Source organism: Ruditapes philippinarum, unplaced genomic scaffold, assembly GCF_026571515.1.
Source record: "Ruditapes philippinarum isolate M1 unplaced genomic scaffold, ASM2657151v2 ctg855_1_1_1_1, whole genome shotgun sequence".
In the NCBI taxonomy this organism is placed as follows: domain Eukaryota; kingdom Metazoa; phylum Mollusca; class Bivalvia; order Venerida; family Veneridae; genus Ruditapes; species Ruditapes philippinarum.
In genome coordinates this window covers 263,809-290,404 of record NW_026863525.1, presented here as the reverse complement: position 1 = coordinate 290,404, position 26,596 = coordinate 263,809, and the positions used below count along the sequence as shown (strand labels likewise).

The 26,596-nt window shown below is 28.9% G+C and overlaps 1 protein-coding gene across 1 annotated transcript in view; it reads left to right on the top strand.

Moving 5' to 3' along the window:
- Positions 1-26,370, top strand: part of LOC132722304 (allatostatin-A receptor-like) — a 38,703-nt gene extending 12,333 nt beyond the window's left edge. Inside the window, exons 2-3 of the mRNA XM_060706774.1 lie at positions 16,686-16,750; positions 22,967-26,370. Coding sequence (XP_060562757.1) covers positions 16,741-16,750; positions 22,967-24,189 — 1,233 coding nt within the window. The 5' untranslated portion in view covers positions 16,686-16,740 and the 3' untranslated portion in view covers positions 24,190-26,370. The remainder of the gene's footprint in view (positions 1-16,685; positions 16,751-22,966) is intronic.
- The last annotated feature ends 226 nt before the right edge of the window (positions 26,371-26,596 follow it).

Below are 26,596 nucleotides of genomic sequence, written 5' to 3'. Positions count from 1 at the left end.
TTTTAATCCAAAAACGAAAACGATTGATAACATTTAATAAATGTCAAATAAAGTCATCGAATATATAAAATAATGGCTACGCATTTTCCAACATGATCAGGTACCAGACGGAAATCAGATATGACGCATCGGCTGTAAGGATAAAAAAGGTATCAGATGCATGTAAATTTAATAATAAAATACACCATCTTGTTCTATTTACTATATACTGTGTACATTTGCATCAATATATATGCATATCTTTTGAAGAGTCGTGATGGTTTCGGGTATTCAGTCGTATGTTTGCCACATAGATAGGCATTCATTGAAAACATTCGACAAGACGCATGTTGAAAATCTAAGACTTTTCCGATTATTGTTTTGATGCTTTAAATGAACCGCGTCACGACAAAACCAACATAATGCGTTTGCGACTAGCATGGATCCAGACCAACCTGCGCCTCCGCGCAGTCTGATCAGGATCCATGCTGTTCGCTTACCAACTCTATAACAAGTATAGAAACTGATAGCGAACAGTATAGATCCTGATCAGACTGCGCAAGCGCAAGCTGGTCTTGATCCATGCTGGTTGCAAACGCACTATGTTGGTTTTGTCATGACGCGGCTCATTTAATTTAAAATTCAAAGAGAGTTTTATGTTATTCAAAAAATTAGACACAATACAAGGATTTTAAATGTCAACAGACTTAATAGATTTTGTGAATATTTGATTATGCAACGTCAAATATATTTCTGTTTATCTATAGGATTTAAGTGTATCTTTTGAATAATTTGTTAATAAGATTGACAGATACGACGCTGGAAAGAACAATGGTGCCAGAATGTTTCCTTCAATATCAATTTAGTTTTATTGTTTGCGGTAAACTTTTCTTTATCTAACTGGGCATGAATATAAACAGCCCCTCGATGGCGCCCATTTTTGACAACTCTTGGAGAAAAGATTCCCTTGTGGAATACAAAGAATTAAGAAGAATTGTCAGAGCTCTTCTTAAATTCGTTATTGAAATGCTATTGCTTTATTTGTTTTATCTTCATATAACTAGGAATATCAGTTTCTTATTAACAGCATGAAAGCTAATCAATATATGTTGCTCATAGTGACTAGAATTAATTCAGTCAGAAGAATTCGGTACAGCAGGGACTAATTAGGGTTATGATAAATATTTTATAAGATTTTGACATTACACTGTGCCAATCTGTAATAGATACTTAAAGATCCTGTAACACATTTTTATGATTTATCAATTTTTAAGATTTATCAATATTGTAAGTTCCAAAAAGCATTATTTATAAAGATATTACCGAATGTAACATTTCATGAAAATAAAGGGAGGTAATTAGAAATTTATTTTTATAAAGTCTAAGTCAAATTTTTAAATAAGAAATAAATGCATATATTTAAACGATTATATTAAATGTGATGAAATATTTGCAGTACATATTTTACATATTCTTCGATGTTTGAAAATTGTTTTATAAGCATAATTATATACATATATAAAATTTCACTAAAGTGTGGTACAATTTGAAATATAACATACATGATCTTCAACATAAAATATTGTAACCAAATGAATAGGACTTAAAATGCCACATCTTTAACATGTAAAATGTATGATAAATCTTTGATAATCAGATATGAATAAAGAATGAATGATAAACGGTATGGTTATGTGTTTTAATAAAGCGTTTTTGTTTTGTTGTTTTTTTTTAATTCTAAAATTACGATTATAAAAATATACAATTCAAAGCATTAACACAAATCCTCAAAGAGAAAAAAATGTATCCGTTTGAAGTTTCCTGTCTCTATATAATTGTAACGCCACCTCTACAATTACTGTTGATTCTTCCCTTTATAGGAAATATTTGTATAGCAATTATCACATACTTGCTCAATTTATTCCAGACTTTCATGCTACGGAACAGTTAAGCTAATGAGTGACCTTTTTCACTCGAATTTGATGTATTTCTAAGTGTTATTCCTCCTAGGTCACCAGAGATGATGTTTCCATGCACGCAATGTTCACAGATAACACCACAACCTTTAACAAAATAACGCTGTTTTGTAGGAGAATACCGTAAAATTAGACACAGATATAAATATACTTTAAAATACTAACATTGTTTATATATAATTTATTTGACCACATTATCTGCACAGAGAAACAGCGTTGTGTCTGTGTAATCTTTAACAATCAGACAATAAAAATAATGTTTTTGATTTTTCATGAATAGTAAAGAAGATATATAGCCCATCTATCTATACAGTAGAGTAACATAGTTCAAATATTTTTAGATTGGGAATTCATAATTTTAAAAAGCCCCAGTTATGTATTATTGAAACCTTTGTTATTCAAAGAAGCTTTTTGTTTAGGCACGGTGTTTTATGATTTGATATTTACAGTTCATTTCAAATCAATCATAACAGCTGCTATCAGCTCTTTGATGTGAAATTTTAATGCAGAAAATGTTAAATTTATTAATGAATTCATTCGGTGTTTATTTCAGTTTAATTTCAACAGCTTCTCGGTGCATGTAGCATTCATTGTTTCAAATTAGTGTAGAAGAGCGCAATGCAAATATTAGATGATATAATTAATAAGTGCCAATTGCGTTTCGCCATTAATATTAATTGGGCTAAATGATCGTTAGTATAGCGGGAATTGTAGTCTTGAGAATAAACGCTTATACTGGCAGACTTCTATATTTATTTTCTAAACACGTGCTTCAATTTCCCCGAGGAATTATATAAACACTTGAATGAAAAGTGTTTTGTATTCATGATTATTTATAAAGCTATAATTCCTAATGTGAATCTTTCAAATATTTATTGAAATTGTCTGCAATAATTTTTCTTAATAGGAAAATTTGATAATTACCATAACAATAGAAAAAAACAATTACACTTATTTGTAAGCATGGGACAAATAGTTTAAAGCACAGTATATTTAGCCTTTTTTATCAACAATTATTTCATTAGAGTACAACTACAACAGTATATCTATAATCCGGATTTAACTAACAAAGGAACTAACAAAATACTGTCAAGTTTGATTTTATCTGCTGTGACTTAAAATCCAAGTATCGAGTATGACAACGACTATTTTGGAAGTTTTGTATTGTAATTATCTATATTTCAATATAAGTAATATAACTTTGTTTGAATTTTTCAAGCGTACATATAGAAAGTTTTAAAGCAGTATGTTACCTCTCTTAATGAAGTTTATTCTTTATCCAGATTGTTTAGTAATACAAACCTACATTTCCGGAGTGTCATTAACAGACAAAATACCACAGCAAGCAATAAATTACTGTATTGTTGCGTACACATGTTTTCTGTCGGAAACAAACATCTTATTCTTGTGCAATATTTCATATGTATATACCATCTAATTTATACATGAGTATGATGGTATTCTCTATCATTACCAAGGAAGAAAAAGCACTTTTAAAATACTTCACAATTATTTTATTTATCGAATGATTTATTTAATTTCTGCAACTGATAACTTTAAAACAAGTGAGGTTTTGAAGTTATGGATTCATAATTTGCGCAAATTTGTCATATTTCTAGGAAACATTTGTCCCGCGATAGGGATATGTAAATTGTGAAAAGCGTTTAGTGTTATGATGACATCCCAGCTTATGACTGTTCAGAAGAAACAAATCCAGAAAAGCTTAGTTTAGCACCATACAATTTTTATTAAAACTCGGACAATATTTGGCTTGTGGCGCGACTACATTCTTTCATTTTCCTCCGGGGAATGCAATAGCAGTAAAATTAATCACACTGCGTATAATTTTAGCATGTTAAGATGTAACCCTGTTATTTCCGTATATTACCTTCATATATGTAATGCTTACTCGAAGGAAGTAGGACAGAACCGGTATTAAAAATACTTATTTCATGCTTTCCAGTGTTTTACTGTAATATAACAGATGATTATATTCTGAAAAACAACTAGTGAAATTTATAAAATATAATTTTCACTGTAGCCGGACTATGTCTGAATGCGGATGAAAAAATATGATAACTGAATGGAATAACATGCAAAAAGAAATGCCGTCATATGTAAATGTTGCTTCTTTAGGAAAGAAAATCGTTGTTATCATACATCATGTAAAAAATGTAACAAAATTAGAGAAATTTAACAGAACTATATTTTAAAACTGATGATGTGACGTCATGATACGATGACGTCATAAAGGAGAATGCGCGACGCTGCGCGGCAAATTCAGTAAAAACAAAATACTTAGAAATTATTTGTTTAATATATAAGATTGAAATATATTTCATTCGTGAACACCAGCTATTATATTTTCACTCGTGGCTACGCCAGTTATGAAAATATTGCGTCTTGTGTTCACTCAGTGAAATATATTTCAATCTTACATGCCAAACAAACAAATATCCTCTATATATTCACTCATCTCACAAAGTAATGAGCACTGTTTAGATAATTTCCAGAAAATGTTTTCAGAGAGAAAAGCTAATTTAAGGCAGAACTTGCCTTAAAAAATCAATGACTTATCTAGTGATGATGTAGAACGAATCTTTAAGTATACCCTTTGTCACGCAAAAGCCATGTAAAAATTAATAGGTGAATATATATGAGCGTAAACTTCGAGTTTTTCTTAATTAAACATCTGTCAATGTATACATCTTGAATAATTCATATGTTCCATTCTATTAATATGGAATTCATCAGCTGTGGACTGTTACCTTTTCAAATATGAATTATTGTTATTTACCTACGTCAATAAGAAATTTCAATATGTCTGAGTTTTTATTATATATATATGTCTACCTGGTTATGAATATGCGGCTATTTTCAGTTATCAAGTATGACACTTGGCCGTCTACTTGTTTAATATTAAATGCAGATAGGCCAGGCTATGCTTTGGTAGCGTGACTACCTTAAATAATAATCAAGGTTTCAATAAAAAATTGATGAAAAGCCATTAACTTTATTTTTTGGAAAGACATTTTCATTACTAGTATCTCTGAGGAAAAAATTACTCTTTGGGTAAAAAATGATATCGTGTCAAAAGTAAGGTCAAAAAGTAAATGATTGATGTTCATATTTCTTGCATTTATTATTTATTCTTTTAATGTGGAAAACATCTTGTTAACTCATTTCTATTATGTGTTTAACCAAAAATATTTATTTTTTAAATAAAATAAAAATATTTGAATACGGAGTGACATCATTTGTTGTGAAATTGCCTTTAAAGTATTCAACATGAGCTTGGTATTTCCTATTTCTAATTTTCAATTAATGTTCTTTTGTATTATTTAATTAGTTAAAGAATGTAATATATTAACCTAGGAGTGCTGTACTATAACGTTGATCCATTGTTGAAGAGCACGTATCTTGATTTTATTGGTTTCGTCTTTCCTTTGCTGTAGTAAACGTCAGTTACATCTGTCTCCAAGTCATGATATGATACAGCCTTTGTTATACACACATATTCTCTATAATGTCTGATTACAACGGAAACATTGTGGCAATGTATCGTCAGCGTATGTCAAAATATCATTACCCGCATACTATTGATTTTAAATTCAAATCTACGTTAGTACGCTATACCGACAATTAACGAGTATTTAAGAGTGAAAAATAAAAAAAAACAACAAGAAGTTTCTTTAAAGAACGATACTCAGCCGAAGCAAAACTAGTTAACTTGTGTATGTTAGTTCTTAGTTTCCCATGCAAAGTCATGCATAGCTTAGATACCAATGACATAATAATGTCTTAGAGGGTTATTTATCTTGAATTACGAAACACTTTAAGGTGTATGTGTTTCTAAACAAACCTGTCTTGTTTCGGTAAGTGAACACCAACATCTACGCAGTCGGTTAGGCAATTATTTTTTGATAAATACTTGACTTATATGCAAAAGTTACATTATATAAACTGAACAATCAATAATCATATGATATATTAGACACATCATAAACTAATGGTACCTGATAAGATTTGATATTGTTCTCGTTATTTTGGACAAAATTTAAAATTAAGATTTTGTGTAGTATAAACTCCGTAAGTTTACGTAAAATAAGCTGTTCACTACAAAATGTAAAGAGATCTGAATGCAAAGAGTATTATTCAACACAACTTATACATCTAAAAGTTTAAGAACTGTCCTCTACATTTAATTTTAGAACTATCCCTTACATCTTATTTCATAATTGCATTAACTATCCTTTACACGTTAGTGTAGAACTATCTTAGAATGACAAGAACTATGCTTTACATTTTAATTTAGAATGGCCTTGAGATTCCCAGATTTCATTTTGTAATTTTAAAATTACCAATAGTAACTCTTCTTATATTTAAGTCTTCCCCGTAAAATTCAAATTTTACTAGAATTCAAACTGAAAACAGACCCTCCTTCGGCCGAGATATAAAAGAGAAAGAGAAAATATTTTCCGTAACTTTAATTATTTCTTATGGAAACTATTGAAGGGAATTTATATCAGCAGCAATACTTCAGCTTAATGTTCCATTTTTTTTTTTTTTTGCAACAAATATTTAATTGAATCGTTTTACTTTTTACATATAAACTAGAGCTACATCAAATTGAAATTCCTTCACTCGTTATTATCATTGCTATAATGATGTATGGAAATATCTCGCATTTTTTTGCACTAATTGACGTCATTTAAGTTGATTACCGACATAATTTTGAAATTCCTCTCAGCAAAGTCATCGACATCTAATTAATGTTGGTATGAACAGAGAAAGATCATTATCTACAAGATTGAAAATATAAGAATAGAAATCGTAAATTAGTTCAAAATATCAAAACAACACATTCAATAATAGAGTGATATACATTCAATTCATTTTAATCACTAAATTGTTATTGGATAAAGTTTTGCCGAAAAATTATATACACAGTAAATACCGAAAATGGGAAAATTAAGATTTGTATGCTCTGGGAATGATTACCTATTCAAAATTTACATTAAACATTAAAAAACGTTAATGGAAACTTACTTTAACTGGCGCATTGATAATGGATAATGGTCTTGTAAAATACTGAAAAAATTATCATTTCTTTAATTAGCTTTATGATTTTTTAAATCCTTTCTCTTGTCGATAAATTAAGACCGTTGAACGTTATAAGTAACAAACGAGATCTTAGGTAATTCATAAAATAAATCATAAGGTCAAAATCAGGACAAAAACAAACAAATCAGTTTTATCGTAAGATAGAGACATAAAACAACATTTGGACGTAATAGAGGTCAAAATATTTATGGGATCGATGTTCATTGGGTTAGAATACTTTCACATTATCTCTGTTAAGAAATGGACATAGTTTATATTGATTGTACGTTTAGAACATTATTTGTATGCATGACAAAGATATCTTTCCGTGTTCAAAGCAAAATGTTCTGTAATGTTTCGGTGTTTTCCAATTAAAGAATTGATTAATTTATTTAGATGTATTTTATTTACTTCATTGATAGTCGATTTTCAGTATGAGTAAAAACAATATTTTAAATTATTTATATATATATAGCAATTAATGTCTATATAGATTATCAACCCAAGTTAAGACGCACTGAGAGCGATTAAGTATTGAATTTACTTTCAAGAAGATTGAAATACAAATTCAAAAATTCTAAAATATTAATATATGAAACTAATAAAGATATTCCTGTCATGCTGCATTGCATAAACCAGTGGGAGCGATATAAAACATTCCCCTTCATTGAAAATACTCGACCAAGTCGATTAATAGTCGTGTTTTGCGACCTATGTTGAGAATAATAATAATTCCATTATCCATATTTATGAATTCAACATTTTAGGGTTTGATCTTGTTGCATTGCAAAACACCATACATATTTCATGATTCTTCATTTATCGTTGCTACTTTAATTTAAATGTTAGTGTGAAAATGTTTTTTTTATGAAATTTATTGCAGTAAAATAGCCATTGATACTTTAATTGATTTACTTGCGTGACATGCAATGAGTCCAAAACGAATTGTGTTACAAAAAAATGAAGATCATTTTTAACCGTTGCATGTTTCACTTGACTTGAAAATAGTTTTTACAATATCATGTTTTTCGATTGCGTGTTTATGCATGTCAGTTATTTAATCTTACTCGGGAGAGATAGATCAAACTCTTGTTATCTTGCCGCACAAGTATAGTGTTCGTTATATTAATTACTGTCAATTATATTTGTAGAACATTTGAATTGATATTACAGATGTTTACCAACTACCCTAAAGATTTGTTTTGCATTTTGTGTAGTGTATAACGTATGCAACTATGTTTAAAGTTAGTTTTGCAATAATATGTTGCTTGATTTCAAAATGAATTATAACATTCATTTAAAATACTGTATGTTTTATTCCGATACAACGCATTGATTATCCGAAATAACAAAGGTACTAAAATGACAAAATTTAATTATTCTTCTAGTATAGTTGTACGTGTAACTACTGTTATTAAAAATATATGTATGTATCTGTATAAGGAATAGTGTTTGTTGAATTTTGCATCTTACTTTGGGTATATAATTATCCATCAGAAATGCAATTTTCAGACATACATATTATCAAAAGCCTGTAATGATTTCGGTAAAAGAAGGTATTGTAAAATCACGATTGCTTAAAGCAAGAATGGAACTAAAATGTTTGGGTCTAGACGATCTTATTAAATCTACCGTTATATTCCTTGAAGTCAAATGTTAATATCCATAGATCAAGCTGCTTAACCTTATATCAAAATCGTTAATGTCCACTAATTTTACACATATTTATTATTTTCCATGGTAATAATCTGAAACATTTTAATATTGTATTATATCAATTTACCATTTATTTACTTTAAGTATTATAAAGGTTTATAAATACATTTTTGAACGATTTTATAAAAGAAAAATCATGAATCATCATAAAATATTTTATATTCAAATGAATGATTTATTTTGCAATCTTTTTTTCCTTTTTTTGAAAACCGATCCCTGATAAAAAATACTTTATCCACATTTTTACCATTTTTTATAAATGTCAATGGGTTAAATCTATAAAAAAATAAAAGTGCCTGTGAAATGCATTTTTAATTTCCCTAAGTTTAGATATTTTAATTTCTTAGTTTTATTTTTTCAAACAAAATATTAGTTGTATTTTTTTCAATTGAACACATTTTACTGCTAGCTGTGATATTTCCCCCCCTTTTAAGCATTGATCTCTATAAAACATTCTTTACTTCTTTCAGTACCCCCATTTGAAAATTATCTAATAACTGTCTGTAACATCTTTTTAAAAATGATAAGTTACTTTTTGTTTAAATTTTCGAAGAATTCGAAACAAAATTAAGTTAATTAAATAAAAATTGAAAAAAAGGATATACCAAAAAATAAAGAGTAAATGGTTTTAGATTGAATTTAAAGGGAAATTTTTTTTTAAAATTTTAAAATAAAAATTTTAAAAGGGGGTTTCCTAAAAACCTAAACTTTAAAATCTTTCCATCATGGGTTTTTTTTTTGAAAGGGAAAAAACGGTTTTTTTTAAAGTCATTTTGTACAATAGAAATTTTTGAAAACACGGGATAAGAGTTTGCACAGATGTTATTTGTTCAGACATTTATAAGATGGTTCACGAGTCCTGGAAGAATATTTTCATGTAAAAAAAACATGTAGTCTTTTTAAATGTATCAAAATAAATTTATTGTTTCAAACGTCTGTGTTTGCGGCTAGGTTTATGGAGTTTAAATGGGGATAAAGGAAAATATAAGATAAACCTTTTTATTCTTTCAGGCCCCATTTTATTTTTTTTATAAGAGTAAATTTAAAAGTTTGTTTTTTAAAAGGGATAAAAAGAGCATAATTTTATATGTTCAAAATAATAACAAGAGCTTGTGTATCTTATTGAAAAAAGCGAACGACAACATATCCTTTTATGTGTTTAAACTGAATCATGCGTCCTTGGGAATAAAGGGTAATTAACAGAACAAATTATTTTTAAAAAGGGGAATTTTGGGAAGGTTTCAAGAAAAAAAAAAAACCAATAAAATGGAAAAAACTCAAATCTTTTTAAACAAATTCTTTACTTTAATTTTTAAATGTAAAAATTTTATTCTCTACTTGTCTCCATTGTTTCACATGATTGAAAGAGGATAACACCCTGGCTTTTGTTCTCATAATTATCCCTGTTCGTAAATAAAGAGCGCAAATTCTCCTGAGAAAGTTAGTTTAGATTAACATTTAATTACTTTTTTTACATTTGTTTTCTTGCATTACAAATACATGTGACTAAATTAATGTTTGGGAAATATGTTTTAATATCATAAAAAAAGCAAACTAATTTTTTTATATTTCATATGTAAATAGATACAGATATAGACAATTTATTTCAATCAGATATCTAAAAGGATTAGTTTTGTTAATGTATGCTATTTTGTGTAAATCATTTTGTATATTATTTTTCTTTTCATATTGTTGACGACAGTCGATTCACTTTAATACTTAAAATATAAATTTTACATTATCATTTAAATCATTTTCCGGCAGGATGAAACATGGTTGAATTTTGACTATTTAAACAATTTGATTATTTAAACTATGCATTTTAACTATTGTTCTTTAATATCATGTTTCTTTAAAATGGAAATCTCATGTCAGACCTACATAAGTCAAGCAAACTAACATTGTAAGTGTTTATACATTGTTTGTTTTTTTTTTTTATACAAACAACACTGATACAATTAAACTAAAAATAAAATGAATAAAAATACTCGTAAAAATATTACGTCCAGTGAAATATATAATCGTATTTCTATCTAACATGCTGAACAAATATATATATATTTAGAAAAAAGTAAATTTTATCCTTTTATAAAGTAACTACCTAATGTGCCTTTATATACCCAACAAGGTGGAAAATTAGAAACTTTACAATTGAGAAGCTATTTAAAAAATCTGTTCATAAAATATACTTGGTAATGTTATTGTGTATACCATGTATCTGGCACGTATCCCAAAAGCAATGAATATCGATTCTTTAATAGTGTATTAGATCATTGAAAGCTCGTAAAAACTAATTAGAAGTAAAGGAGATAAGTCATTGTTCGGAAATTTACTACCCTTGCCACAGATACATGAGATATTTTATGTCAATAATTTGGAAAATAAACAACATTACGGTCACAATAAGGAATAAATCAGCCAGGAGTACATTTGATACGCTTGAATGTAACATATTTCTGTCAATGTTGAAGATGAAAATGCCTTGATTACAGGAACGTTAATACCACTACAGTTATTGCTTTATCGCCAAGAGGTTACTTAATCGATTCATTACCATAGAAGGATGTTGTACAGCCGTATAGGAAATTCTATGAAACATGTCCGTTAAAGCTTTTGTTAAATGTTTACCGGGGAATCACTACAAATTGATCGAGCAATTGATACCTGGTAACAAGCTTAATCTTCGGGCGTGATATAGCTAAGACGGTGTAAATAATCCAAAAGGTTTTGTAAAAAAGCTATTTCTTGAACGCTAACCGTTTTGACTATTGGCACAACATTCAAACAGGATCTTTCGATCGTCGATGTAAATACAATTTACATTTTCCTGTCTGTAAGTAGAAGAACGAAAAAACTCATATGTTTCTTTTACAACGTTGATTCATTGTTTTTATGCATATTAGAAGAACATGTGTTTTGTTAATTGCTTTGCACATTGTTTGCGTGTTTTGAAAGGATGTAAAACAAATTAGTTTCATTTTCACTAATGATCAAAGCGTGAAGAAAATGTTTATCTTCAAATGAAGCCAAAACAATGTGTGCCGTCATTTTACGGTGTAGTTAGAATAATAATGAGAACTAAAGAAAATCACAGATATGCGTCAGCTTTACCAGATATTCATTTACAATTTGCATTGTTTAATGTTTTACGAGAACCATACACCAACAACATTTTTTCTATTGCTCAAACTTAATTATTATCAGTAAATTGTTTTTAACTGGTTTCGCTAGATTGTGTTGAATACTTTTGCTCAATTGATAGTGATGTTGTGTGTTTACATTGTTGACTATCACACACTTTCTGACTACTTTAAGCTGTTACTATGACAACTGGGTTGAATATTTTAATTCTATACAAATTGGAAATAAACATGCTGTTCCAATATTCAGAACTATCTATCCTATCTAATCTATTGAAAATAACAAGGGATATTTGTTTGTTTTTCAGACAAGATAAAATCATTCTAGAAACAATCAATTAATAATTATCTACTCCACAAAGGTTTTAACCTCCAACGTTTCGAGGGGTTAAAACCCCTCTTTATCCTACACTATGTTATGTATACAGGGAAATCACACAAGATAAAAATACATTTCATAGAGTGAAAACCAGATGTTCATGCGCATGAGTGGCTACGCTACGAGTGAAAATATAACAGCTGGTGTTCACGAAATATATACCAACGAAAAATGTTCTATTTGTTACATTCTCTCATAAATTACTGATTTTCCCGCGAGACGACATGCGTTTTCATCCATGACGTCATCAAATCATGGTGTTACATTGTAGTTGTTGAAAAATAATTCTGTAAACCGTTACATTTTTTAAAATTATATATGCAGATATTCATGTGCTTATTGTTATCATATTTTACACATGACGGCGTGTATTTCGGACGATATATCCACTTAATTTAAGGTCTATTCTTTTCATCCGCATTCATAGTCAGGCTTCTGTGAAAATTATGTTTTATGATTTCACTATTCACTGAAAAGCATGTTACAATTATATGTAAATGATATGATAAATGTTTCCTTAAAGATATACTAGTACTATTCTCATCCTTGAGTAAAATATGTGAATCACAGAAATTTATTGAAATAAATAAAATTCTTACTGAATATATCTAATATGAATAAAAGAATATTGGAAACTGCGTTCTACTTTACGAAATAAGTAAAGTTGGGACTTTCTTTGTAAAAAAAACCTGCCAGTTTTGTAACGACACTTTATATTCCTATTGTATCCGCTTATAGTGTGTAGGATTTTAAACATAACGGGAAGGCAAAACATGTTTATTTTACACTTGCAAAAAAATAAGTAGAAATTATCGATAGTTTCTAAATTAAATCTGAGCATAGCATTTTTCAAAAATATCAAATAAAATATTGTCTTTTGATGATACTTCAGCATCATTATAATCTACATAATACTGCTGTTCTCAATTAAGTAGTTTGCATCTGAACTTTTCTCCTATCATTTCTTAGACTTTTGGGAGGAAGTAACAAATTATTGCACAGTAAGACACTATAAAGCAAGGCAAAATCGATAGCTTAATAGGCTTAAATTTACTATAATTTTTGCATTACGTAAACTATCTTCAACTTAACGCTTCTCGCACATATCTCACCAAGACATAATTAAAGCAATATCAGACGACGACAATAATTTATATATATGTTATTTATAGACAGAAATTAATTTTTCTCAATTATATTTAAAACTTTATGGTTTTCTTTTTTTCTTTTTTTATACTAAGATATTAGTTTAACTAATGAATTCAGCAAATGAGATAATGTGAGTACTTTTGACAAACAATATAACAATATCTTAGAAAATGAATTTCATATTTTCCTTGAAATACAATACAAACTTGTCTGGTCTAAATTTATTGACAAAATAATTCTACTCAAACGTATTTTATATTTTACTCGTATTCAAAATACTAGCCCTGAAATCGGGAACTTCTTTTTAAGAAACATTGTTTACTTAATTAATAATATTATTCATTATCATAATTATACCATTTTCATTCTATTGAAAGATTCATATCACCCTAACACATGAACAATATCATAAAATGGCAATGCATTTAATTTTAATATAATAATGCTCACAGATAAGACTAATGGTCATTCATTAAATTGGAATATTAGCTAGTCCTTTCTTTATTAGATAAATTTGTAATAGATAGATAGATATTTATTCAGGTTAAAACACACATACATGTATACATAAAACAAACACTTTAGCATTTTATATAAAACTGATGACACAATTGTAATAAAATATTTCGGAAGTTTGTCAGACATAAATATCACAGACGGCTCATTAAATAATAAAATATTATAACTAAAAACAAAATCTAAAACCCTTTCTTTCCTATGACTAGATATCAATTTACTAGTTTAATAAAATGTAAGGACGTAAGTGGAAACATGTATAGAGTAGTGTGCAATAACCTCGGATTGCCCATGAAAGCCCGAAGGCTTATTTCCAATGGGGTCCTTGGATATATACTTACTATAATATACAATATAAAACACAAAAACATTGAAAAATACAAAACTTTGGAAACTGGAAGATGTCATTTACGTAAAATATCAAACTTTAGTATTTCCATTAACTTTGCTAAAAAGAAAACAATAAAAATGAGATCAATATCTAGTCATACTAGTGGATTTAAATATGATTTACTAACCTAACTGTTCTAGTAAATGGGCCTTCACAGAGCTTTTGAAATTTCCTATCTTATTAATTTTTTTGATGTATGTTGGCAAGGAATTCCAATCATTAATTGCTTTTTGAAAAAAAGTTACATTATTATTACATCATTAATATAAAAGTACAATGTTCACGAGCAAAGACAGTATAGCTTTAAGCATTTAATAAACCTCATTTCGCACGAACACCTGATTCAAAGTTAGTTATAAAAGTTAATTTATACAAATGTAGCACTTAAATATCATTTAAGCTTATATGTCAAGGAATTTTCAATTTCAATTTATTTTGAAGATCATTATGGATCATCACTTTTAACAGTTTCCACTTTTAAGAGAACAGTAATTGTTATAATTTATAGTGTATAACAAATTATGGTCGCCCAGAGTTTATCATTTCCTTTTGTTTATAGTTTAAAAAAACGGAATTATTTGTTTAAATTATAAAATAGTATGTAATTAGTTAATGACTTTCAGAAAATACTCAAATGCGCCATTTAGGGAAAGGCGTACATTTTTAACTATAATTATATATTTAGAAATTTTGAAGGCGTTTTCAGCACGACAAACTGCTATTACAGGGAGATAGAAATTATATTTGTAACGCAAATATTTATTATCACATCAAGCACAACCTACGTTACAGGAATAGATTATTTACCATCCCTTATGTGAGTACTGCACTTTACTAAGACATTTGGAGAGTCGTCATTTATAAGGAAATATCATTAATAAAAAAATCTCATATCGACATCATATTCTTACTTGTATACAGGTATAAATATTGACTTTCAGTTTTATGCCTTGCGTGTAATGTAAGTTTAAAACACAGTCATGTAATAAAATGAGATTAAAAATTAATTTGTTCTAACAAAATAATTGTTTGATAACAAATATTTTATTTGTAATTGGTGATTAGACAATCGATGTTTTGTTGACTATAGGTGGCTGCAACAATAATTGAAATAAATAAACGCGCCTTAAATTTCCCACATAAGGTTTTACAAACGGTTTATTTTACGATGCTTCAGTCATTTAAGTCTTAATGAGTTTTTACTTTCTGGAAATAAAACAAAACACAGCATGGAGGCTGTATAATTAAAAAAAACACACAACTTAATACTTTTAACACGGACAACAAAGACAGCTAGATTTTAATAAGAACACGTGCTGATTGTTCATGTATTTTGTTATTTACCAACATTATTTAATGATTTTTATAAAAGTGTTTGTCCCTACGAAGGCGACTTTATACAACTGTACATTTTAGTTCCACAGTATAACCTTAGCAGCAGTATCAAAGTGTATTCCATGGTCATAATGGTTTTGCATTTATACTTTTCAATGGATAACAGTCCCCATATTATACTAGTATATTTAGCTACTTTCTGCAGCCTAGACTTAAATCTTATTTATTCTGACCTTTCCCATGTCATTAATGCAATAGTAAAGGATCTGAGTATACTTTTAGTAGATTGGTATGTAAAGTATCAGTGTAAACATTGCATTATGCCAGTAACATCATAAATAGATCAAGGGCTTTAAATGAAAAATAAAATTCATGTCCGTTATAAGTTATTTTCTTGGCCTTTCAATGCAAATCTCTTAACGACATCTGATTTTCCTAAAGCAAATAAATACTTAAGTATTAAGATTTCCAATCTACGCAAATGAGAATACACGTACTAATGTTTTAACCTGTTTTATAGAGAATAGGAAGATCAATAAAGGGGAAATTTTAACTTAAATTCGGCTCTTTTATCGTACATTCAACTGAAATATGCTACATGTTTTATAAATTATATGAAATAAGAAGTAGAGGAAGACCAAAAGAACCTATATTTTTTCTGAAGAAGATTATAAGTCGGAAGCTTAGAAAGTTGTTTATTTACTGAACAGATTTTACAGTTGTCATGTGAATACAGACATTTACATTTAAGGGACTACTTTTTGTTGATACATATATAGGGAAAACAAAAGACTACTATTGCAATACATGATCTTAATACCATAGTCTATAGCAACTATGCATATCAATACCTGTTCTATTCTAAATATGTTAGAAACAATCTGGTTCAAAGATCTTTTTCCTGCTTCTTTCTAAACTAAAAACAAAATTATGAACCCTTTATCTATTTATTTAATTGCGATTATAGAAAATTAACAAATCATATTGTGCTTTATTTTCAGTAACTGATCACGTCGAGCGAAAAGTACCGTGCCTATTCTTCTTGCAGTTCAATTAATGTTAAAAGGTATTTACTTTTGTTTTATATGCTTTAATTCAGATATTGAATCATTTTTGTATACAAAAGATAATTGTTTTTCTTTCGAAACATAACATATAAGGCCGGATAGAGTAGACCACTATGACCGTAGAAGATCTTACCTTATCATAATTATAGGATAGGGCAGAGACATTTAGGCAAACAGTTGCCGTCTTATTTCCCACAATTTTGTTAAAAGCTCGGAAAGTAAATATTTGATTGATGCTAGCGGGCATCCCTGACGGGACTGTAAGTACAAGGAAAAACTATTTACTTATTCGGCTATGTAGAAACTTTTCAATCTAACCTTTTTCATATTGACACAAAAAGGATCAGGCATATACTATCTAGGCAATACTTGTCTATTAGAAATATTACATATTAAATGAAGATTGACAGTGTTTTCTTTTTTCATTTAATCAATGACAGGATTTACCAGCGCCTATTGTATTTCTTTCTTTAAAGGTAAACTATGCCCCAGAACATAACCTTTCATTGTTTGTGTCTTGTTATAGTATAAATATAAATAATCATTGGCCAATGGCGTTGATTATATTTAAACGTTTTAAACACCCTTTCCCTCGTTCAAAGGAAGAAATAAATCTGAGGTATAATGTGTCTTTAAACAGATTAAAGTTTGGCTTAATAGATATAAATGGTAATATATGTTTTTTTCACTGCAGTTTACAGACATGTTCCTTAATGTACCTTAATGTAGATACTGATTTCTTCAACACATGATATTTTTATAAATTGATGATACTGCAAAATATTAAAAAGTTCAGAAAAATAGGGTTTGTTTTTCAAATGATTTGAAACATAAAACCGTTCCCCCTTTTCACTTTTCAATTAAATGCACCAATTATCGTTATTATGAATAGAAATGATGTACAGAGGAAAATTAAATTAACTAGTATAAATTCTGCACTCTATTATGTATTGATTATAACGAATATATAACAGCATGTGTCCGTTGAATGCTGTTTAACAATATGTCTCCCTGCAGTTTAACATTGAATCCTACTTCCATTATTAAAAATATCCACAGGATGCCATTATTTATTTCTTTGCCTTTTAACAATTAAAAGTTTTGTATTTTCCCATCTTAGTGGTCGTTCTGATTTCATTGCATCAAAACACCTTCCTGTACCGCCTTTTTCCGTCACGCTTAAATAATTTTAAATACTGTATACAAGCTTGCCTTGCATACAAACACTAACTGATTAATAGGTTGTTTTAATCAATATTGTATACATGTCTTATTAACAAGGAAATCAAAGCGATATAATGCATAACCTCTCATATCTTTGGAAAATTCTAGTCGAAGGTAATCAATATAAATACTCGAGTCTACATTTTTTTGTTAAAAAGTGATTAAATAATTAAATGGTTCGATTATGTTAAATTAACCTTTGGTGTAAGCGGTTATGAACAGTGCAATATTCTTAAACCAAAATTGATTGATCAAATTTATTACCGACTTGTTTAGTAGGACGGAACTATCAAATAAAGGTAAACTGTATAGCTTGTTTAAGAATCAATTTGAGCGTGAAGACTAATTGACATTATTGCCGAAACAATTATATTTACCTATTCTCAAATTTAGGACAGCAAATCATAAATTCCGTTTTGAAACTGGCCTTTAGTCAGTATTCCATATGTTAAAAGTAGGTGTCCACTTTGTTAAATGGTGATGAGTTCCATTATTTGATGGTTTGTAACAATTTCAACAACAAAAAAAATTATCCAATTAAGAACTAAGAACTTCTTAAAAATAGAAACAGCGAATTCCTATGAAAGTATTTCTTATCCATGGCGTACATCATGAAATAATTTACACATTAGTTTTACTTTTGAAATAGTATTTCACTCACTCTTGGCAGTCAATGACATTCCAAAGTAACAGTACATTTATAAATGACGTGAATTTCTCCATCTTATCTTAAATAGAAATTAAACAGTTAAATACTTAATTTTATATGAAGGTCAAAAACACAAGAACAAAAATTCTAGTTGTGCTACGTGTACTATTTTACGCTTGATTATCTATTCTATACGTAAAGTAAAGAATGTAACTATTTTATGTTTGTTACCCCACACATGTATATATTTAAATGATTAGTGTTATGCCTGTTGTTACAAAAGTAATCTTGACGAAATAACAGAATACGTGTATTGTATTGTTTTGTTTTGGCTAAAGCCATCGTTTTTCAGTATAAGCTTTTAGAAACTGTAAAATATACATAACTATAAATTAACAAAACTTTGCCTTAATTTCTGTGAATAGATATAGATCTGATGAGATAACGACAATACTGCGTTGGCTTCATTAATATTGACAAGATACAGAATGATATGGCTTCTTGTCTATATGGTTTACCCATCTTATACCGTCACATGTCTATGTACTTCTACATTGCACAATATAGATTATGACATATTGTATGAAAATCAAATCCTTCAACAACAAAGTTTATAAAATCTGTTAAAGATATGGAACTTTCAGGCTGTTTGTTTTGTTCACCATAAGGTTTCAAATAATGGCTTTTGCGAAAGAGAAATGTCTCGAATTATCATAACATGGTATATTATCTTTCAGTTGTGTAAATATGGAAACTAAAATACACTTGAAATAACAGTCGTTGCAACAAAATTGCATAATTGCTACGAAAAATGATACATACTTAAAGTTTTATATGTGGTATTCTTTCTAAATCTAAATATCACTTTACAATAGAGTTAAATGAATTAAATATAAATTAAGACGTCTGAGTACAAACTCAAATATGTTTCAATAAAAACCGTACAGAACCATTAAAATTTACGGCATTTATGCCAAAAATGAGAATTTATCTTTAGAAATGCATGCATCTATTATTTATAATAACCAATCATAATTGTAAATGCTTAAAGAATGGTGTGAAAAAATAACACTGCAGTTAATACAAATAAAATAACGATATAAAGGACCAACATATATATAACTTTATTCATTTCACTTTCATAATACCTCCTGAAATGTGCTATTATAATGACTGAGCCATTTTGAAGAAATGTCAGTTTTAATGACATAGATGCATGTATGATTTTCTGTCGCAATAAACTAGAAATAGAAATAATACTTGATGTTATGTACCTTAAACTGAAGGAAAAGTTGTGACATTTGGCTCGATCTTGTAAAAAGCAAATGGGGTATTGTTAACCTCGGTAAAATTAAGTACAGTGAAAATTGCTTTAGATTTCAAATGGAGATATATTCAGAACTAAAACATATTCGAAATATGACGTGAAAGTGATATTGATGAATAGAAGCATTGTCTGTTATCTTCCACATTTTGGTTTTCTCATACATCGACAAACAATTGAAGTGTTCTATAAATTGATTAAACGCTCTAGGAAGATGTCAATTTCTTGAAAGTGGTTTCTGATGTTTCGCCTGTCAAGGCAATTCTGTTTGAAGAAGACTGTCGCACTTCGTTTATGATGTTAGATAAGTCGCGGAAAATAAAAGCAAGACAATTGACTTGTTATAGACTACTGAAATATAAATCATCTCACCTAATACAAGAACGCAATCATGGAACTACCTGTATAGTCTTGGAAAACGTTATCATCTCACATAGAAACAAAATAAATAAATATAAAATAAGAACAAATTTTAAAAAACAACTTAAAATATAAAGCAATTACAAATGCCGATTTTGTATGAATCATGAAATATCATGAACAATATCTTTTTCCCTACCAAGCAATCATTCGGTAATGCAACAAGATAACGGAAAATTATTGCTATATTTACTTTCAAATATTTTTAATCATGATATGAATGAATACGAAAAAAATAGCTTTAATCATAAATCAATAAATTGTCTGACCTGACATTTAATAAAAAGAAACAGTTTTTTTATGTATCCGATATTTTAATATTTAGATTTAATTTATTCCTATTCAATATTATTTAAAAGAATGGTCAGTTATATTTTATTTCGAAAACGTACAGAAGATATATAAATTAAATGTCTGCGTGTGGGTTATAAGTCTAAACCAAGGAAAATAATTCATGACAAGTGTGCCATAAGTGCGTTTCAAGAAATGCTATTCACAATTATAAACGTTTTAACTGCAATTAAAACCACATATTTATTTGAATATATTTAATATTTTTTTATAAAATAAGGACATTAAATTCTAAATTTCAATGAAAGCATTCAGTTTAACTTAGAATAGATATGATATAGATAAAAACCTTTTTTGTGGCAAAAATATTACTTACAATAATGACACAATAAAACAATACAAACGACCGAGAGCAACAATTGTTTTTATTATGTACCAAATTTATACAGCGCCTTTTCATATACACGTTCAAGGCTTTACAGTGTTATAAGCTGATTACGATATAACAACGAACAGTAAAATAAGAATAGTAAGAGAGATTTAAACAAAAATTTAAACATACTCTAATTAAAATTGAGTATTAAGCTAGTCTTTTGAAGTTAAAACATTAAATATACATTGTAATGCATAAGATAAAAGAAGAGAAAAATAAATCAAACAAAATTTAGAAAATATAAAAATGAAAATAATTTACAATTTCCATCCAAATTGCTCTTACAGCCGAAAAAATTTATTACACAGGATATATAATTTTACTGAAATATCGTAGTAGAATTAATATATTTTGTAAAAGCATAACTACTATCAAATAATGGCCAGAGTTTACGGAACAATAACTGTATCAGATATTACATTTACTAATAATACGCTACTCATAAAAATCTGAAAACAAAGTGATCATTCGGAAGCATTAATCACAACAAAATTACATGAAAATTGCAGTCTCGGTTTGATTGAGTCGGTACATGAGGGATAATGTATAAGTGCAACATACTTCACGCCTCCGAGCACCGGCTTGAGTGGTACTTAATTCTCAGCACTTAATAGTGCTGGCATCAATGATCCCGAAGGACCAGAAAAATATAACAACACTGAAGTGAAGTACGGGGCAACTTTTTACAGCTGCCACACAGCACTTGACACCTGCTGTTGTGCAGTATAAAAATCTGGAAACAAAGTGATCCCTCTGAAACATTATTCACAACAAAATCACATAAAAATTGCAGACTCGGTTTAATTTAGTCTGTATATGAAGGAAAATGTATAAGTGCAACATCCCTCACGCCCCCTAGCACCGGCTGGAGCGAAACATATAACAACACTTAAGTGAAGTACGCGGCAACGTTTTAGTCTGTTTTAAATTGTAGCGAATCAACAATCTTATTATCTCCTTTTATATAGAGTCGTAACTCGTGAGTGATACGGATTCATTTTATAGCACAATTAAATAATGCAAAAGAAATAATAAATGAAAATAGATTAGGTAAAATAGAGAGAAATAAGAATCCCTAAAGAAAGTCAAAAACAACAAAATTGATGTTTTTTTTAAATTCTGATATGACTTTTTGTAATCAAGCTAGCATAAATGACTTTCTAACATTCTGAGCATTTATATGAAGAAAAAAGTTATAAAACGGTTTGTTGTGTATAAGAATGGTCATATCAAAGCCAGAGGTTCTGCGTAACATAAATCTTTTCAAACGTAAAATATAAATGTTATTTATCAATCATATCGTACGGAGGTGTACATCTTTAATTCACAGAGCAATAAATAAATAAATAAATTAATTAATTAATAAATTAATGAATGAATGAATGAATGAATGAATGATAGAATGAATGTATGCATGCATAAATTAATTAATTAATTAATTAATTAAACCAACAACATACATTTATTTTACATTGGCAAAGGTAACGCTTGACATGTATCATTTATCCCAAATAAAAGTGTTTATTTGTCTGTTTATATGCCGATTTTAACACATTTATGGTCAGATCTTGGAAGTCGGTTCGCCTAATTAGATTTCCGTGACAACTAACTAATATGTTCATCGCATATAACAGACTTTTTGTCACACATGATAGCGATAAATGACCATTCCATATTAATTGTTACGTAGAAAATTTGCCTCGCCCGAGGATTGAACCAGAACCATTGGATTACAAATCTAGTGAATCTGCAGTTTTCCAGATAGGTCAAAATCATTTTAAAATCATTATGATAATGAGTAAAGAGGTATATCTCTTAAAGTAACTTTAATACATGTATATGAAATATTGATCTATGCCTTTTTATAATTGCAGGTTCCAGTATGGAGGAGACATTTTCCACGGTTTCCATCAATGCATCGGACTTAAACCTTTCGTTGGTAAACGGATCAGTTGATAATCTGTTAAACGACACCGGCGTCTTAGACGTTTTCTACAGATTTGAACGATATATGGTTGTAATAATCCCTATAATATTCGGCCTTATTGTTGCAGTTGGATTTCTAGGCAATCTTCTTGTGATAGTTGTAATAATTATGAACCAACAGATGCGGAGTACAACAAATTTACTGATATTGAATCTTGCATTTGCCGACCTTTGCTTCATAGTTTTTTGTGTGCCTTTCACAGCTGCTGCGTACGCGCTACCACAATGGCCATTCGGGGAAGTTTGGTGTAAAATTGTTCAATTTCTTATGTATGTTTGTGCATATGCCAGTGTGTACACACTCGTTGTAATGTCGTTAGATAGATATCTTGCCGTCGTACACCCAATATCATCGATGTCAGTCAGAAATCAAACAAACACACTCCGAATACTTGTCATCCTCTGGGTTATTATTGTTGCGGGCCATATCCCTCTTCTGTTTGATTACCAGGTAGTCGCCTACGACTATTTCGGTGAGGATAGATCAACGTGTATATCAAAGTATTCAGCAGGTAACGACATGCTAATGTTGAAAATATTTTACGCATCATTCTTTATGTTCGGATATCTATTACCATTATCGCTTATTTGTGTTCTCTATGGATTCATGTTAAAACGTTTGCTCTATGGGGTAGTTCCCGGAGGATCGCAAAGAGCAGAGAGCATCCGGTCGAAGAAACGAGTAACGAGGATGGTAGTGATTGTAGTTGCTATATTTGCACTATGCTGGTTACCGATCCAAGTGGTATTTATGGTGCAAAACTTTGGATATTATTCTGACGATATTTCATACATAGCGCTCCAAATGGTGGCAAACTGTCTTGCTTATATGAACTCATGTGTGAATCCTATTTTATACGCATTTTTATCTGACAATTTTAGAAGAAGCTTCAGAAAGGTCCTTTGTTGTGGAGCAGGAGCATATACAAAGTTTGAGTATGAACGCACAAATATCAGAATCGAAAGACCCGAGAGAACAACGCCTTGTCAACAACCGGGAAACAATACATCCCACACTTCGGCGACATCAACAACAAATCTGCAAACATACTACAATAATGCCGAAAACGGAAATAAATCTGTTAACCACTGTACACAAACAGAAGTGTAAAGCTTACCCAGCCATACTCTTATTAAATGCCTATTTAAGAATAAGCTATATTTTATCTGTTGTTGCACTTGATGAACACTTAAGGCATGCGTAAACAATCATGTTTAAATGTTTGATTATTAGTTAAAATAGTAAAAAGGTTGAATGCTGAGTATTCTGGTGACTTTCATTGCGTTTCGATTGAATTTACATTCATACTGACAACATTTAATTTTTTCCATGTTATTCATTTGTTTTTGCCTTTATCATTTTAACCTTTAAGATGTCTGCAGTTCTTTATGTTTTTCTTGACATATGTAAATAGTGGTTTATCTTCAAATGTGCATTGATGACTGTTTCTCTTCAATATGGGGCAAGTTATTTTTGCTTCACAATTATCAGCATGCAATTCACATGTTTATTGATTTTTTTAAAATATATCTGAAGGAAGTGACACTATTACCAACACTATTTTGAGTAATTGTACATAAAATGTATATGCTATTTGTTTTTAGGTGTTGTTGCGATAGCTTGAATAAAATATAGCTTTGAGTTCATGAGTTTTCAATATTGTATCGATCAAAATGACATTTAGTAATTTTAAATGTTTTGTAAATTGCATTTGATGTGTGCGACAGCGTTATTCAATCGTAAGCTACATACCAATTATAATACGAGTTCAAGAAAGTATGTAATACATGTATTTTTTAATCAAATCATATATTGTTTCTTATAAAATGGTTCGCACTAGTACCAAGGTATATTTAATTTAACAATTTTTATACAAAACAAGTTAGAGACATCGTTTATAATTTGGCCTTTTGTTTATAAATATGACGCAATAAAGGCATGTTTTGTACGTATTAACCACATTATTTTATACAGTTGGAAGGTAACAAAGTGGAAGGACATCTGTTATACTTTCTTCAGCCATCTCAAGTGTCTTTCACATGTGAATAGAATGTTTAGTAGTGTTGTCATTCTGCTATTTTTCTGTTATTCATTATAATTTCATCCCTGGAAACAGCCAGGACTTACATAAGTAACATATTATACATTGTTTTATCATCAGCAAATGGATAAAGAAATGTGATATTTTGATTACATTTCAATGTTGAATGTTGATTTTAAAGATACCGTATGTTGTAATTAAGGAAATAACAACACTTAAGTGACATTTTATATATAATAATAATAATAATAATAATAATAATATAATTTTTCTTGAACAATTTTCAACCAAACCAAGATTAAATTAAATATGTACTGCAATGTTTATGCGCATTATAAGTAATCAGTAAAATATACATATTCATTTCTTATTGAAAAATCTGGATTAACTTTATTCGAAATCAATTTCTAATTACCTCCCTTTATTTTCATGAATTGTAAATTCGGTAATATTTTTACAAATAATGCTTTTTGGAACTTATAATATTGATAAATCTTCATTTGAGCATCATATTTTTGCTATAAAACCATAAAACTTTTGAGTCACAGGATCTTTAATTATTAATTAATAAAATAACTATACATTTTGATAAAGAATGTGAATATTCCACAGCTTCATTTAATGTTGTTATTTTTTTAAAGATACTAAATCAAGCACGCAATTTTTAATATTGCTTTCTGCCTTCAATTTGTTTTTTATTTTATAAATCACTCAGTTTGTTTTTTCTTTTATTGTTTCTTTTTAAACGTTATTTTGAAATTTCCAATAACATATTTCTGGATTTCAAATGCTTTGTAAGTTATTAAAGATTACGATAATATATTATGAGGTCTTCAAAATTAGTTTTAATAAAACGTCCGAAATACCCAAATGATCACATGGATTAGTTTGTATATTTTAGTATATTCCCTTTCCGATATTTTATTGTACATATGTATTAACCGATATTAAAAGCAGACATTCTTTTCAGTTATCCTATTTTTAATAAACACTTTTCGTTTCATTTACAGAGAAACTTTCAATATTTCTATCAGAGATATGTTTGGTTTCGGTCTATATGAGATTGGTTGAAAATATTTCAGCTTTTATTGCGCGAAACGAATACCAAGAATATTACCGTGTATTATGTTCAGTTGTGTTATTACATATGATGCTATATTGATGTATTACTGAGTTGGTAAGTGCTGCCCGTTTAGAGAGCTATAATTGTAGATAAGTAGCATTATAATAAAGTTGTATTATGTTTGTCACATTCGTTTCTTGTCATTTATCATGTAAATATGTTTGTTACTTTGGGTTTAAGAGACTTCAGCACATTATTGGTCGTGTATTTGTCGGACACTAACATTATTAGGCTTTGAGCGAGTAACCCAACTCTAGAATATACGGTATTTTTTTCTTAAAAATAAGCTATTTAAATCTTTGGCTACATATTCAGAAATCGACCGTTTTTGTAACGAAACTGATTAAATGTAC